General features: G+C 40.4%; 1 protein-coding gene across 1 annotated transcript; it reads left to right on the top strand.

Moving 5' to 3' along the window:
• The first annotated feature begins 1,089 nt into the window (after positions 1-1,089).
• On the top strand, positions 1,090-16,611 carry LOC117519503 (deoxyribonuclease-2-beta-like). The gene is made up of 6 exons (XM_034180829.1): positions 1,090-1,220; positions 1,346-1,520; positions 5,412-5,490; positions 5,875-6,036; positions 7,110-7,307; positions 15,984-16,611. Exons 1-6 carry the CDS (start codon positions 1,111-1,113, stop codon positions 16,316-16,318), a joined length of 1,059 nt encoding a protein of 352 aa, XP_034036720.1. The 5' UTR covers positions 1,090-1,110; the 3' UTR covers positions 16,319-16,611.
• The last annotated feature ends 776 nt before the right edge of the window (positions 16,612-17,387 follow it).

Genomic DNA, 17,387 nt, shown 5'->3' with positions numbered 1-17,387 from the left:
AGATGGGTCATGGCTGGATCTTCCAGCATGACAGTGACCCCAAACACACAGCCAGGTCAACTAAGGAGGGGCTCTGTAAGAAGCATTTCAAGGTCCTGGAGTGGCCTGGCCAGTCTCCAGACATGAACTCAATAGAAAATTTTTGCAGGGAGCTGAAACTCCAAATCTGAAAGATTTGGAGAAGATCTGTATGGAGGAGTGGACCAAAATCCCTGTTGCAGTGAGTGAAAACTTTAACAAGAACTACAGGAAACGTCTGACCTCTGTAATAGCAGATAAATGTTTCTCTACCAATTGTTAAGCTCTGTTTTTCTAGGGGGTCAAATACTTATTTTATGCAATAAAATGCAAATTAATTATTTAAAAAAATACAGTGTTATTTACTGGATTTTTGTTTTAAGATTCTTGTTTTAAGATTAAGTGTACCTACGATAAAAATTACAGACCTCTCCATTCTTTGTAGGTGGGAAAACCTGCAAAACTGACAGGGGGTCAAATACTTATTTTCCCCACTGTATATACAGAGAAACCGAGCGGTTGTACTTAGTATACAGTATTATAATAAAGTTGTCGTTCTTTAACGACACATCCTATTTCTCCTGGAGACTCAGATGCATGATTCTGTTAAACACAACAAATTTGGCATGGTGCACCGAACATCTCCACGGTTATTTCACTTTTGATACATCTGAACTTTAGCAAACGCCACAGTTTTGTGTGTGCATGCGCACGCTTTGTACATGAGGCCCCAGATCACTGACAAAGATTATTCAAATTCAAAACAAAGTTTCATTTTGCATTTTCTTTTAATATGCAATACTTTTTTGTTCAGCTTATAATTAATCACATGATTCTGAATTAATGACTGTAGTTCCACTGAAAAGCACCCAGATGTGAACATGTGGAACAATTTGCATGTGAAAAGAAAAAACCTGTCATAAACGAAACACCCTGTCTCTCGGTGTTCCCCTATCAGCTGACCGCATCTTCTAACTTCCTCTTTTTAACATCCACACAGCTGTGTGACCGTGTGTGCTTTCCAAGTTACCACGGGAACAACCTGACATGAAATGTGCAGATTTCATTTGTGGTTCACCTCAGTCGTTCAAGATGTCCACAAAGTTCAGTTTAAGATTTTGGATGATTGTTGGGTTTTTGTGTTGCGTTTTGTGTCGCACAGACATTTCTTGTAAAAATGAAGCTGGTGACCCTGTTGACTGGTGAGTTTATATTATGTAACATACTGCATTCTGCTTCTTTTTGTGCCTTTGGCGCTCACTCATTAGATATTTTTGTGCTGTTTCTCAAATGCAGTGAAAAGTGTGAGTTCCTCTGTTTGCTGCAGGTTCATCATCTACAAACTGCCCAGACACCAGATCGGACAGATTGGTAGTGGGGTGGAATACATGTACCTGGACTCATCCGTAGGGAGCTGGAGGATGAGTAAATTCATGATAAATACCACCCAAGGGGCCATGGGGCACACGCTGAACCAGCTTTACATGGGACAGACCTATAAGGTGAGATGTGTTCTAATTGTTTATTTATGCTATGTTAAAGAAAATTACATTCGGAACCATGTATAGCTATATTCAAGGAAAATAGAAATGCGAGACTTGTTTTTGCTTCCATTTGTCATGTGTTGACAGAAAAGGTCTAAGATTTCCCTTATGCACCAAAAAGGTTTATTTCTCTCAGATTTTGTTCATAACTGTGAGTGAGCATTTCAATTTCAATTCAATTTAATCAGCTTATAATGCGCCAAATCACAACAAAAGCTGCCTCAAGGCGCCTCACACAGAACAGTTCAATATAAAATTTAAAATAAATAAATAAAAAAATTCAAATACATAATTAAAAACAGAAGTAAAAGAATAAAACAGATAAAAAGATAAAAACTATTCATAAGAAAGAGAATAAACATAGGATTTAAGTCTTGACTTAAAAATGACTCCGACTGCCTCACGGTCATTTCACCTTTGACACAATTATCTATACACCTGCTAAGTGTGGCATATCAAGCCAAGTCTGGGACTGTGCTCTGGTGCCACCTGTCACTGCAGCTACCACACCACAGAACCGCCTTGGGTTCTGGATGGCAACTACCCAGGCAGACAACTGATCAATTCCCAACTCTCTGTGATCATCTTTATGCCACTCCGAGATGAAATGCAGGTGTCCTCTTTGTCTATTCAGCCACTGAGATCCTCAACACTGAGGAACCTACACACTGGATCATGTCCAGATAAAAATGTCATGTGTCCAAAATGTTGTAACTAATGCACCCTCATCAGGCAAGGGATACTTCTCATCTGAGTCTTGCAACCACACAGTGACACAGGAAATACCAGGACTCTAAAGACTAATGGGCCTTTCACACTGAATACGTCAGATGCGTCAAAAATTGGTCTAAAAAGCATTATTTTCAATGAGACGCATTGCTTTTTAGATGCGTCAGAAGCGTCGCGTCAAAAGCCAAGCTAAACCGACGCTTCTGACGGGAGCGCGCATTGCCGCTTGTCAGCAGGCTGACGCAGTCAAAGTCCAATCCAATCCAACTTTCGAGGCTCTGAGCTGTGACGTACTTTTGCGTTATCCAATAGGAACGACGCGTCTGGCCAAAACACAGAAGACTAGTGGCACCAAACCACTGATCTCTACAAAATGGATTGGTGCAGAAACCACTGATCTCTACAAAATGGATCGGTGCAGAAACCACTGATCTGTACAAAACAAATGTGTCACAGGACTGCTCAATTATGGAGCAGTTCTCTGAAGAAAAATCCTTCGAAATGTTTTTTGTTGTTGTTTGTTACCTCAGAATTTCTGATTACTGTTAAAAAAAAGTTTAGAACACTTGTAATTAAAATAGCTAAATAAAATCAATAAATGGATCTTTAGAAACATTTCACCTGTAAATTAAAACCACCTGTTATTTCAGATTAGATAATTTCTTGTTTAACGTAAGGAACCTCGGACATTTATTTTTAGACAAAATAACATGGAAATGTGTACATTTTTTAAAGTCTGGTAGATTATTTATATCTCATTTCAACCAGAAAAACAGACACTGTAAATAAATACAAATGTTTATTATAAATGCAACGGAAAATAATTTGACAATGACTGCAGTGTGATTGTAATGTAGGATTTCTGTGACATAAACCTCATGATGAATTTTTTTTAATGGTCATTTCAACTTGTAATTTCACCAAAATATGTAATTGCCTTTAATGTTGTTATCAGGACAGAGTCATTTCTAAAATATGAATTTGAGTACAATAAGTGGAGAGCTTCTACTTGTGCAAATGTCTTTGGACTTTGATTCGTGGACATTTTTAATGATCCGTTCATTTATTGTTAAAATATAAAATGAAACAGCTTTTAAAAAATAATAAAATAGTTTCTGTTGAAAGAGCCTTTTATTTAGAAGCAGGTGATGTTATGCTGTATTCTCGGGACCAGATGAAGGTCTCTTCTGCAGCTTTGAACTCTGGTGGTGTTGCTGAAGAGACTTTTGTCCTATTTTGAAGAACAGAGATGTTTTCTTTCGACTGGACTTCGTGGTGTTCAGCTCATCAATGGAAGTTTGGTTGTCTGCACAGCAAATGTTCCTGATTGGGACAAATAAAAATATTTCTTTAAATCTAAAGAAACACTAAACAGTTTATATATAAAAAAAAAAAGGGGGAAAAAAAACGGGGGGAAAAAAAAACAATGGAAAAAACGCCTGAAAAAATAAATTATTTAAAGTTGAGCTTTTCTGGTGTCTGAAAAAAGCTGTAGCTTTATTTGGTAAAAATAAAAAAGACTGAACCATTTACAAATTAAAGCGGTCACTCTGATCAACTGTGCTAAAAGGCTAAGCTAAGGTTAGCCGATCATTAAACCTTCACAGCAGTTCAGTAAACGTCACGTTTTATTTTTACATTATTCTCACCTCAATAAAGCTGCAGAACTAAACTCCGCTGGGAAAACTGGGACTTCACATATATCCAAAAAGTGGGAGATTTTGGACTGAGTGGGTTTGCTCCATCACCCCGGCTGCCTGCCTCGGTCTGCCCAGGAATGATGCCTGAAGGCCGGCTTCTCCGTGCGGGTCAGCCCGGTGTCACGGTTCGATCGATATCCCACCAAGTCGTCAGTCCTCCCTCGGTCGGCGTCACTCCGAAAAGTAACTGAAAAAAAAGCTTCTCCCAGCAGGGTGATGGGAGAATCGTTCTACTGCAGTTTTTTAAAGCTTTTTTAGTGGTTCAGGCGACACAAATTCAAGATGGCGATCGCTGAACTTTTTTCAGGTTGTGGAAACAGCCAGAGTGTGACGTAGCCGCAATCTCCGCCCCCTTGCTGCTTCCGAAGCGACGCGTCTGACGTCATGCGCCGGATGCGTCCGATGGATTGGGACACGTTGACGGATTGGCCTGACGTGTTCAGTGTGAAAGGCCCATAAGACTTTTATTCTCCTGCAAAGAGAGTGGTGCTGCTCTCAATCTCAAAAGCTGAGTACTCAGAGGCATGACTGTCACTACTGGGATAAGTGAGCGTTTGTACAATTTCAAGACTTATACAGTACTTGTGGTGGTTGAGTCTGGGAAGTCATTGAAAGCCTGGATCTTAGTCTTAATCAACAAACTGTGTTTCCTTCACTCAGCTTCTTAAGTTCTGCAATCAGAACTTGAGCAGCAAATACCTTTGCTGAACTTGGGTCAGCAAAGATCATGGCATGGTAGGTGTGAAATGTGAAGATGCTGATTAAGCAGCCTGATTTTTGCACTCATACTGGTCACAATCAAAGCCTACTCTACAACTCTGTAGTTTTATCACACAACGCTATTTTACAGATGTTAAAAATTTTGCAGGAATGTCCAGCTGGCATGCTGACTGCAGGGACATCTACCAGAGCTGTTGCCTGTGAACTGAACGTTCATTTCACTACCATAAGCCACCTCCCACAGAGTTTCCTAGAATTTGGCAGGACATCCAACTGGTTTCCCGATCTCACATCACATATAGCTATACCAATCCAGGACTGCCACATTTGACATCTTCACAGAATGACCATCTTTTTGCAAGAGGAATCTGCACATTTTAGACTGGTCTTTTATTGTGACCAGTGTAAGGTACATATGTGCAATAATGATGCTGCTTCATCAGCATCATGATATGTCACACTAGCCAGGTGGATAGATTATCTTGGCAATAGTGAAGTGCTCACTAACACAAATTTGTGAACTATATATGACGAAAGTAAACCTTTTATGTGCATGGAAGAAGTCTTAGATCTTTTATTTCAATTCATGTAAAATTGGAACAAAAAACAAAGGTTTTGCATTTATATTTTTGCTGAATATGTATTGCTCTCTGTATACACATGTACTATGAACAAGTGCTGTATTTCTTATTTCTTTCAGTCTAACAGCTCAGTCTATGGTTTTTACAATGATGCCCCACCACTCCTTGATTATATCCGAAAATACGGACACACCAAAGGTACAGTAATGCTGTTTTTCTACTTTGGGAGAGTTTTTTTTTTATTATAAAAATTCAACATCAAACATTACAGTGGGTGAGTGGGTACTTCACCACATAATATGAGCAACGGTTAATGGTTCCCCCTTTCATAATACATTATTAGACAGAGGTTTCCTATGTGTGGTGTCTGAAATGTGCATTTGTGGCCTTTTGTTGTTGCTGAATCGATCAGATCAGTGTGACCTTAGTGTCAGTGAGCGCAAACAGGGCAAAGAACATCACTCTGATAACTGCTGTTGACTCTCAACCAGTCCTGTCCTGACTCCGACACAAGCATGTATGTATGCACATGTGCATGTGGGTCTGCATGTTAGTGTCAGCTGCGCTGTGTGTGTCTTGCAGGGGCACTGCTCTTTGACCACTTTCAAGGTTTCTGGCTGTCTCACAGTGTTCCACATTTCCCTCCATTCCCTGAGAATGGTTACAGTTACCCGTCTTCCGGCAAAGTCAACGGCCAGACTGTTCTGTGTGTGACCTACCCGTATGAACAGTTCCTGCACATCGGTGAGCAAATGGCTGTGAAGCAACAGAGCTTAATTTACTATCAGTCAAAACCTGTGGGTGAAACTATGAGAAACTATGGATATTATCTAACAACACTGAACAATGGACGTTAATAATTACATTCTGGACTCACACGCAATTCCAGCAGGGGGCCATAAATCATCTATATATTAAAAGCGAAGTGGCATCTGTGTATGTGTATGTGCATGATTTTATTTAGTAAGTTCAATGAAAGTACATAATATAATTGTAAATAAATTAAAAATACATGGATGACACAAGAAAGTGAAAATACTAATTTCCATTGTCCTCCATTTAAAAATCAAATGACAAAATAATAATAATAATAATAATAAATATTGTGTATACCTAAACAATTTATAAATACATTAAGACAGTGAATTAACATTACAAATGACCTAATTAACAGAAAATAAAAGGGTTGAGTTCTTCCCCTAAAAACTGTTGAGGTCTAATGTTCTAAAAAACATTCTGGACTCACACACCATTCCAAATCATTATAGAAACTTTGTATAATTTATTACCTCCCTTGAAAAATGTCAGCTACCTAATTTACAAACACTGTCCAATCTAGAGTCCGTGGATCCCCACAGTCAATGCCCTAGTTGCATTTTTTTTAAAATAATCAGGGATTTTGGGGTAATTTTGAACATTATTAGAAAATAGAAAATCAGAAGTTTTTACTTTTTTATTTTTAAGGATGGTCCACCTGCCATTTATAATGCATGCAGGTATCTACTGTGGCAGTGGAGCTATTTTGTGGGCTTTCACAGAGATCTCTACTTTCACCTCTTATTTTGGTAGTGAAACAAGGCCAAATTACAAATAATTATGGACCTCACTGTATGCGGTCACAGTGGAACATTAGTACTGTGTATGTCCAGAATGCATTATGAGACAGAGTACTGAACTGATAGTGTTTATTGGGAAAACCATAAATCTAGCCAGTCTAACCAAGTTCTGTTTATATTAGGGCATTAGTGGACTCTTTAGTTCTATAAGCGTCTTTATTTAACATGTTTTTTTTTTCTTTGTGATTCCTGTTTGTCCAGCACAGCAGATGGTGTATCTTTATCCACATTTCTATAACTGTTCTGTGCCTGCTGCGTTCTTGGCTGAGTTGCCACTGTTGGCGCGCTTATGTGAGGGAAACAAACTACCATTGGCATCTGAAAAGAGAGTGGCACAGCTTGTTTCAGCCAAAGGGGGAAAATTTGTCAGTTTTGTTAAATCTGAACACTTTGTGGATGGTAAGTTATTCCTCGCCGAATGCTGACGTTTGTATCTGTCACTGCCAGGGAAAGAAAGTTAATGAAACAACATGCAAAATTAAGACGATCTGTGGACTTAAATGAATCATATAATCTGGGTATAATACTTGCACCATGCTTCACGTCTCCACTGTCTCTGTCCCCGTCTCCCTCTACTCTTATTTGAGGTGTTTTAGTTCTGGTTCAGTTTTGTAGTGTCCAGGGGTGGTCAACAGTGTGCCATGAAGGGCTACGAGTTCTCTCTTCTGGTTCTGTTTAGTGTTTGGTCATTTATAAGTGTCCCGTGTTGGTTTTGCCCGGAAGGTTTGTTAGTTTGTTTCCACTTGCTTTTCTTCCTTTGTCTTTTTCGTTTTGCTTACTTCATGTTTTGTCCTCACACCTGTGCCTCATTCTCCATGATCACTTCCCTGTCTGTTTAAACCTTGCCTTTTGTATCCCCATCGCTTGGGCATCAGTTGTTTTTCCCCTCATTGTGTTTCTAGTGTGCTTTGTTCTTGTTCTAGTTGACCATCTGTTACTGACTGTTACCTACTTCTGTTTTCATGACTCTGAGTGCACACCTGCAATCACACACTATCTGGAATTGTGCACATGTTGATCTGCCTCATATCTTGCCCTTTACATACCCACATTCAACCACAGATGGTCAATATAAAACACCTCATGAATATTCAAGCGTACACATGAAGGTTAAAAACATGTACTTATTACGGTAACCAAGAGGAAAAGCAGGAAAACAGACTTGTGTGTGGTCGCAGCAATGGAATGACACACACACAAAAAACCCAATAAATGCAACAAGTTGGCAACACTAGGTGGCAACAATGAGTCCTCAATTAGTTTTGAAACCAACCATTTATAACGACCATTCACTCAAGGTTAAGCATGTTGCTTCTTCATTTAAACATCACATTCACTTATAGACACAACTTTAACAAGCCCTCCAAAAGAACCAGAATAAAACTTTACAGATAAAAGAATAATCAGACAATTATTTATCGTTACACATGGCAGAATCCTTTACACTGCTGTGAAGTTAATGTGCTTCTGTCTTTATTAAGATAAAACTTATTGAGCAGCGAAAATCATGTAGGCCTATTTTTAATATAAACAAGAGCAATCTCAGATTTCTGACGTCCACCAATCCAGATCTGGATCACCTCCAAAATTCAGTGGAGTCTTTCATGCCCTAATCTCTATCTGTGGTGCAAATTTGGTGTGAATCCGTGAAGTAGTTTTGACATAATCCTTCAAAGCGTATATAAAGTGAAATCTTGATCTAGAATCCTAATCCGGATCACCTCCAAAATTTAGTGGAGTCTTCCACGGCCTAATATCTATCTGTGGTGTAAATTTAGTGAGAATTTGTGAAGTAGTTTTCACGTAATCTTTAAAAGCCTATAAAGTGAGATCCTGAACCAGAAACTGGATCTGGATCCAGATCACCTCCAAAATTTTGTGGAGTCTTCCATGGCCTAATATGTATCTGTGGTGCAAATTTGCTGAGAATCTGTAAAGTAGTTTTGATGTGATCCTTCAAAGACTATATTTAACCAGGATGGTCCCATTGAAATCAAGACAATGGGACAATCAATCAGTCTCTTTTGCAAGGGAGACCTGGACAATTATAAAGTTTCCAATTCACCTAACCTGCATGTCTTTCAATGTGGGAGGAAACCGGAGCACCCAGAGGAAACCCACACAAACACATGGAGAACATGCAAAATCCACACAGACAGGCCACAGGTGGGAATCGATCCCATGACCTTCTTGCTGTGAGGCAACAGTCCTAACCACTAAGCCTCCATGATGCCATTATAAAGTGAAACCTGATCCAGAATCCAGATCTGGATCCAGATCACCTCCAAAATTTAATGGGGTCTTCAGTGGCCTAATATTTATCTGTGGTGAAAATTTTTGTCAAAATCCTGCTAACAGTAATCCTTCAAAGCCTATATAAAGTGAAATCTTTATCCAGAATCCAGATCCAGATTACCTCCAAAATTCAGTGGTGTCATCCATGGGCTAATAGCTATCTGTGGTGCAAATTGGGTGAGAATCTGAGTAGTCTTGACATGATACTTCAAAGCCTATATAAAGTGAAACTTGATCCAGAATCTGGATCCGGATCACCTCCAAAATTTGAGGGAGTCTTCCATACCCTAATTTGTATTGTGGTGCAAATTTGGTGGGAATCTGTGAAGTAGTTTTGATGTAATCATTCAAAGCCTATATAAAGTAAAGTGAAATCTTGATCTAGAATCTGGATCCTGATGCAAATCTGGATTACCTCCAAAATTCAGTGGAGTCTTCCATGCTTTAAAATCTATCTATGGTGCAAATTTGGTGAGAATCTGAAGTAGTCTTGATGTGATCCTTCAAAGCTTACAAAAAGTGAAACTTGATCCAGAATCTGGATCCGGATCACCTCCAAAATTTGAGGGAGTCTCCCATGGCCTAATTTGTATTGTGGTGTAAATTTGGTGAGAATCTGTGAAGTAGTTTTGATGTGATCCTTCAAGGCGTATATAAAGTGAAACCTGATCCAAAATCCGGATCCAGATCCAGGTCACCAAAATTTAATGGAGTCTTCCAGGGCCTAATATGTATCTGTGATGAAAATGTCATCAAAATACATCAAAATAGTTTTGATGTAATCCTGCTAACTGTAATCCTTCAAAGTCCATATAAAGTGAAAGTTGATCCAGAATCTGAATGTGGATCACCTCCAAAATTGAATGGACTCTTCCATGGCCTAATATGTATCTGCGGTGAAACTTTTGCTGAAATCTGTGCAGTAGTTTTGACATAATCCTGCTAACAGACAGACAGACAGACAAATGAATAAATAAATAAACGATGATTTTATTACATCCTTGGCGGATGTAAATATCAGGAGGGGAAACAATTTGCTTCATGCCAGGAGCAACAGGCAGAACCTTGTCCAAATGATTATGATAATCTGGTGAAATATTAAATGTCTGGTTTTATACAAGATAAAAGTTGGCTTATGTATTTAACAATTGAACAGTTCCTATGGAATAATTTTGGCTCACTATCAGGTATAAAATGCTAATTTCAAATTTATGAGAAAGTACACATATAAGTAACATGTGTTATTAAGTGTAATTAAATCTATAGTTATTACTCAGTTGCACATGGCATCATTTTATGTGTAATGGTGCCACTCCCATTTTTATTACAGTCTGTTTTCATTGTACCATCTCCAAAATGTTTGTATGCATGGTTGAAACTTTCCATACAGATGCGTACATTCCGCTGTCCAGTTATGTAACGCACAATGTGTGTTTAAATTGACTGCGCCGTTTTTAGGCCCCATTTTGTGCATGTGCAACAGTTACAAGGATTGTTTACACAAGATACAATGTACTTACTGTGAAGTGTGGGACAAGCTTACAGATAAACTAATCATGGAGTAAGCAAACATACCGAGCATTTTTCTGACACTGAATTACAGTGGTTCAAAGAGAAAATAGCTGTTTTGGGCGCTTGTGATGTGTACACAGCACCGGGCATGTTGTTTTCTGTTGCGTTATAGCAGAAAATAAGTTGGTTCATCCTGGTAGAGAGACAACTCCGGTTGTACAGGAACAATGCAACTTTATTACAGCTCGGTACAGCTTACAGGTGTTACCCACTTGTTCGCCCTGATCTGCCCCGTCTGCCTGCTCTCTGTACGGCAGCCCTCATTTATAGTGTGACTGCCTCTAGTGGTCACACTAAGACACCACATTTTCTTTGTTGACCGCACCTGGAGCGACACTGCCGGTCTTGGAGTTCAGCGACATCATGGTGAACCTTGTGAATATCTGTTGCGCCGGCGTTCATTCCTTTCTCCACCTAAAATTGGTGAACTAGTAGAGAAAGTTCTCTGCACTTTTGCTAAGCAAAACGGTGGAACCGGGTCAGAACGAAACATGTAGCAAAAGGAACGTCAGTGCAACACAGATGTCTGCATAATTAAATAATTTATTCACGGAAACAACTGTGATGTGTCAGCGTTCCTTTCTCTATCTAAAATTGGTTGAACATTTCACACAGTTATTATAATTTAATGTACAAAACAGCTTGGGACTTTGACGAGGGCGGTCGCATCTCCTCCACTCTCCCTTATCTCTGCTCTCTGCTTTAACCTTCAAGTCCCTACTTCACCAGACTGTGAATTCCTCAAATTATATTGGATACTGGATCTATTGGACTACTATTGGATTTACCATGGAATTAATCAGCTGGTCTCTGAACGCTATGAACGACACCATCTTTTCTACAAGAAGGTCAGGACCGGGGGATCCTACCTGCCCAGATGGAACATACCCTGCGGGCTATGTTCTCGACTCCTGGGGGTCGTGGCGTATTGCATGCTTTGCGTCCTTCTCTGTTGAGGATGTCGAGGATTTATTCATATTTGGTCTTATGGTAGCAGGGCTGGTACTTTCTGGCTTATGTGCTGCCCTGATCTACTGGAAAATTGGCAAGACGGCAGCATCAAGAACCACGGCCCCTCGCTTGTCCATCATGATTAACGAGTTGGGCAAGGCAGTGCATTCTCAGACTGCGATGACTCTTGAACTCAGATGCAAATTGGATGACATCTTGGAGCAGATGCGTGCCTTGAAGATGAAGATGAAGATTCCAGAGGCCAGGGAATATTCTTAATTCATAATTGGGAATATTCTTAATTCATAATTGGGATTTGGTTGTTCAAGTGAAGCTGTAAAAAGTGTTTTTCACTGCTCAAACCACAACACGGCAGGCTTATCAGCCTGAAGGACAAATTGCCCTGCTGTTTTCCTCCAGAGAAATGTTTTCGGCCTTGGTGAACTTGGTGGCTGTTTCTTATTTCATCTCACAAAGACAATAAACTGTTTCACAGGACTGAAGCATTTTCCACTCCCTCTCCCCACCCCCCTCCTACCCCCCATCACATACTCCCTACTCCGGCTTCTGCTCATGTCATCCCTTCCCTTCTGCGGGGGCAGCGCGGTTTTAGCTGCAGCTGGTCCCTGTCCCCCCCCCCAAGCTGACGGTGGCGCAACTCAGGGTTGCTGCGAGACCTTCACCCACTTGCCTCAATTTGGATAATGGACTTCTTCAAATTTAGTGCACATAAACAATGTCAGATGTGTATGTGCTTTCTTTAATTCTGATGTGTGCCATTATTACGGTAAACAAGTAATAACTGTGGACTTGCTGTCTGAGGTAACTGGAGTGTAAACATAATTTCTCCACTGTGAGATCAATAAAGTATATGTCATCTCATCTCATCTCATCTCATTTTCAACAGCAAACAAACATACCTGATGTGAAGTGTTCACTGCACAGGTGAGTGTATTCTGTGGGAAACCAGGCTTTTCAGTGGATTGCAGCAATCCACAAAATTCTGCACTCCACTGAAATCCAAAATTCTGTCCATTGAAATCCTGTAGAAGCTCACATTCTCCTTCTGTCCATGTCTGCTGTGATAGTGAATTGCACAAATAATCTCTGAAATGGTGTAATAGCAGAAAAATGGCAAAAAACAGGAAAATCTTGTTTACACAGCCAAGTGTATTCTGACCGCCTCAACTGGAACTTCCAAACGGCGGCAGCCAAGTGTGAACCTGACCTGTGAAACATCACGTGCACAGCAGATAAACAGTGAAAAACGGTGAAGAGGAAAGACGAGTTGAGATGGCTTGTTTATACATTTATTTCCTTTTTATATAGCGCCAAATCACAGCAAAGCTGCCTCAACGCGCTTTATACAAGTGAGGTCTAACCTTACCAACCCCCTGGAGTAAACACACAGGAGACAGTGGAAGGAAAAACTCCCTCTGATGATAATGAGGAAGAAACTTCAAGCAGACCAGACAGCAGGGGTGAACCACTGCTTAGGTCATACTAATAAAAACATTTTTAACAATACAGAGGAAAATCAAATCTTTGAGAATTATTAAATCCACACAGACTCCTGGACAGCACCAGTTGATTGGTGAGGGGAGGTCTTCAGATCCAGTCTTCGAGCATAGTCCATTTTACAACTGTTGTAGTCATGGGCGCAATTTGGTGGGGGATAGGGGGACATGTCCCCCCCCACCTTTTCAACCAGGGGGGACAGAATATGGTATGCCCCCCCCACCTTCTGACATATATGTGTGTACTTGAAACATGCTATGCCAGTCTTATGTGCAAACCATGTCAGAATAGTATTTTTGTTTCTGCAAGTTTGTATTTTTAGCAGCATTGACTTGTTTATAACACCTGTTTCTTGTTTGTCACATTCAGAAATTTCTGGGACTGCATTTGCCCAGATTTGAAACCAAAAATATACTCAACAAAAATATAAACGCAACACTTTTGGTTTTGCTCCCATTTTGTATGAGATGAACTCAAAGATCTAAAACTTTTTCCACATACACAATATCACCATTTCCCTCAAATATTGTTCACAAACCAGTCAAAATCTGTGATAGTGAGCACTTCTCCTTTGCTGAGATTATCCATCCCACCTCACAGGTGTGCCATACCAAGATGCTGATTAGACACCATGATTAGTGCACAGGTGTGCCTTAGACTGCCCACAATAAAAGGCCACTCTGAAAGGTGCAGTTTTGTTTTATTGGGGGGGATACCAGTCAGTATCTGGTGTGACCACCATTTGCCTCATGCAGTGCAACACATCATCCGTGAAGAGAACACCTCTCCAACGTGCCAAACACCAGCGAATGTGAGCATTTGCCCACTCAAGTCGGTTACGACGACGAACTGGAGTCAGGTCGAGACCCCGATGAGGACGACGAGCATGCAGATGAGCTTCCCTGAGACGGTTTCTGACAGTTTGTGCAGAAATTCTTTGGTTATGCAGACCGATTGTTTCAGCAGCTGTCCGAGTGGCTGGTCTCAGACGATCTTGGAGGTGGATGTGGAGGACCTGGGCTGGTGTGGTTACACGTGGTCTGCGGTCGTGAAGCTGGTTGGATGTACTGCCAAATTCTCTGAAACGACTTTGGAGACGGCTTATGGTAGAGACATGAACATTCAGTACACGAGCAACAGCTCTGGTTGACATTCCTGCTGTCAGCATGCCAACTGCACGCTCCCTCAAATCTTGTGACATCTGTGGCATTGTGCTGTGTGATAAAAATGCACCTTTCAGAGTGGCCTTTTATTGTGGGCAGTCTAAGGCACACCTGTGCACTAATCATGGTGTCTAATCAGCATCTTGGTATGGCACACCTGTGAGGTGGGATGGATTATCTCAGCAAAGGAGAAGTGCTCACTATCACAGATTTAGACTGGTTTGTGAACAATATTTGAGAGAAATGGTGATATTGTGTATGTGGAAAAAGTTTTAGATCTTTGAGTTCATCTCATACAAAATGGGAGCAAAACCAAAAGTGTTGCATTTATATTTTTGTTGAGTGTAGTTGCCTCTAGGGACTAGTGTCTACACATAAGTATCAATGGACCATATGCTAATTTACTAAATTCTGAAAGTTAGAAAAGAAAATCAGAAAAGCTATCTGAGACCTCAGAAAGCCCATCTGCAATTATTGCTTGATCTCCAAAATCAGTCTATGCAAGCGAAATTATGTTCAGTATGAGTGTTGTCATTAGTGCCACTTCGAAAATTAAATTCATGATAAGTAATTTATCCTAAACTTATGATCTGTTGTTTTTTCAAACTTATGCAAAAACAAATCTTGAGAAAAAAAAAATACAGTATGCGATAGTTAATAATTATTAAGAGCCTGTTCTGTCATATTTATGAATACATTTTACCACATTGCAGTTGTTCTTTTTGAGTTCTACACATGTGGTGATACCTTATTTACACCAGGATGTTAATAAAATTAATGCTGCCTATTCTCAGAATAAAGTACTTTTATCCACAGTTTCAAATTGCATAAGTCAAATGGTGTCCACTTTATGGTCTTCTCAAAACATTAAAATTACTGTTCTGGATGCTCAGAATGCATCTGAGCTTATCTAGAAACCGTTGGCTTCTGGGGGCCTAAAGCGGCCCCCAGACCCCCGGCCTATGGGCTTTGGCCCTGTGGGCATCGCACTTTGTCCCCCCCAATTTCTAGTTCTAAATTGCACCCTTGGTTGTAGTCAAATTAGCCGGTTAGGATACACTGTGTATCCTGATTGGCTAAACTTGACCTTCAAAATAGCGCCAGCCCGTGTGGCACTGCCCTGCACGTGAACTGTGACGTCATGTGCAAAGCCTCTATAGATGAACGCATTCACACTCTCACACCTACAGCCCAATTAGAGTCACCAGTTCACCTGACCTGCATGAGTTTGGAAGTGCGAGGAAGCTTGAGCACCCAGAGGGAAGCGTGCCTCAACATGGGCATGAGAAATTATTCTGAAGTGCACATTTATAAAAGGAGTTTTCAGCTGTATTAAACTAATGTTTGAAATGTTCTTCCTCATGGTCTTCCTCAGTTTCTGTGCTTAAATAGAAAATTTGTTTTAAACAAATGATAATTTAGTTGTCCTTCACGATTCACAGTTAATAAAAATGTTTTTGTTGATGAAATACCAAGATAAGCCATATTTTTATGAAAATATTATTGTAACCCTATTTATTTCAACAACCAGTGAGGTTTTCAGTTATTTAAAATAAGGATCACTCTCTGTGTTTAGATATCTACACAGGCTGGGTGGCTCAGGTCCTGCAGGCTGACCTGCTGGTGGAGACTTGGCAAAGACAAGGCCACGAGCTGCTCTCCAACTGCTCCTTGCCCAAGCACACCCTGAACATCAGGAGGATCAGGCTTTCCGGATCAACCCTGTTCTATTCCTACCACGATCACTCCAAGTGGTGTGTGTCACATGCTTACGAGGATCAGGTGGCCTGCTTGGGGGACCTGAACAGGGAGAAGGCCCAGCTGTGGCGTGGGGGAGGACTAATCTGTTCCTTCGACCCTGTGATCTACAAGGCCTTCCGGCAGGCAGTGGATTGGTACATTGACTGCTGAGAGAAGAACATGAACTTTTCTCCTGTGGAGAAAATGTTATTTACACGACTAAATTGACACATACCAAAGTTGAGGGTGGCGGTCAACAGCAGTCAGTATTAAACATTTTTTACTAATGGGCTAGTGGAAGTGTGACATCAGTTTGGTGAACTTGTGTCCATTTAATTCAATTTCTACTTCTGCTTCATCTGTTAATATCAATGGAAAGTGATCACATGTAGGATTTTTACCAAATCTTGTCCCATGAAAATTGAATAAATCTGAATTATATTTGTGTTTTGGTACCCCCAGAAATGTTTAACAGCGTGTCTCACATTATATATATATATATATATATATATATATATATATATATATATATATATATATATATATATATATATATATATATATCAAATTTTTTTTTTTATATATAGTGCCAAATCACAACAAACAGTTGCCCCAAGGCGCTTTATATTGTAAGGCAAGGCCATACAATAATTATGTAAAACCCCAACGGTCAAAACGACCCCCTGTGAGCAAGCACTTGGCTACAGTGGGAAGGAAAAACTCCCTTTTAACAGGAAGAAACCTCCAGCAGAACCAGGCTCAGGGAGGGGCAGTCTTCTGCTAGGACTGGTTGGGGCTGAGGGAGAGAACCAGGAAAAAGACATGCTGTGGAGGGGAGCAGAGATCGATCACTAATGATTAAATGCAGAGTGGTGCATACAGAGCAAAAAGAGAAAGAAACAGTGCATCATGGGAACCCCCCAGCAGTCTACGTCTATAGCAGCATAACTAAGGGCTGGTTCAGGGTCACCTGATCCAGCCCTAACTATAAGCTTTGGCAAAAAGGAAAGTTTTAAGCCTAATCTTAAAAGTAGAGAGGGTGTCTGTCTCCCTGATCTGAATTGGGAGCTGGTTCCACAGGAGAGGAGCCTGAAAGCTGAAGGCTCTGCCTCCCATTCTACTCTTACAAACCCTAGGAACTACAAGTAAGCCTGCAGTCTGAGAGCGAAGCGCTCTATTGGGGTGATATGGTACTATGAGGTCCCTAAGGTCCCTATATATATATATATATATATATATA

Source organism: Thalassophryne amazonica, chromosome 10, assembly GCF_902500255.1.
Source record: "Thalassophryne amazonica chromosome 10, fThaAma1.1, whole genome shotgun sequence".
In the NCBI taxonomy this organism is placed as follows: Eukaryota; Metazoa; Chordata; class Actinopteri; order Batrachoidiformes; family Batrachoididae; genus Thalassophryne; species Thalassophryne amazonica.
This window is presented reverse-complemented; position numbering and strand designations above follow the sequence as displayed.

What these genes read in the sequence shown, in the direction of transcription:
- LOC117519503 (XM_034180829.1), top strand. Translation starts at nt 1,111, where the DNA reads ATGTCCACAAAGTTCAGTTTAAGATTTTGGATGATTGTTGGGTTTTTG. An exon ending in ACATGGGACAGACCTATAAG is followed by an intron (nt 1,521 to 5,411) that starts GTGAGATGTGTT and finishes TATTTCTTTCAG; the next exon opens with TCTAACAGCTCAGTCTATGG. An exon ending in AAAATACGGACACACCAAAG is followed by an intron (nt 5,491 to 5,874) that starts GTACAGTAATGC and finishes TGTGTCTTGCAG; the next exon opens with GGGCACTGCTCTTTGACCAC.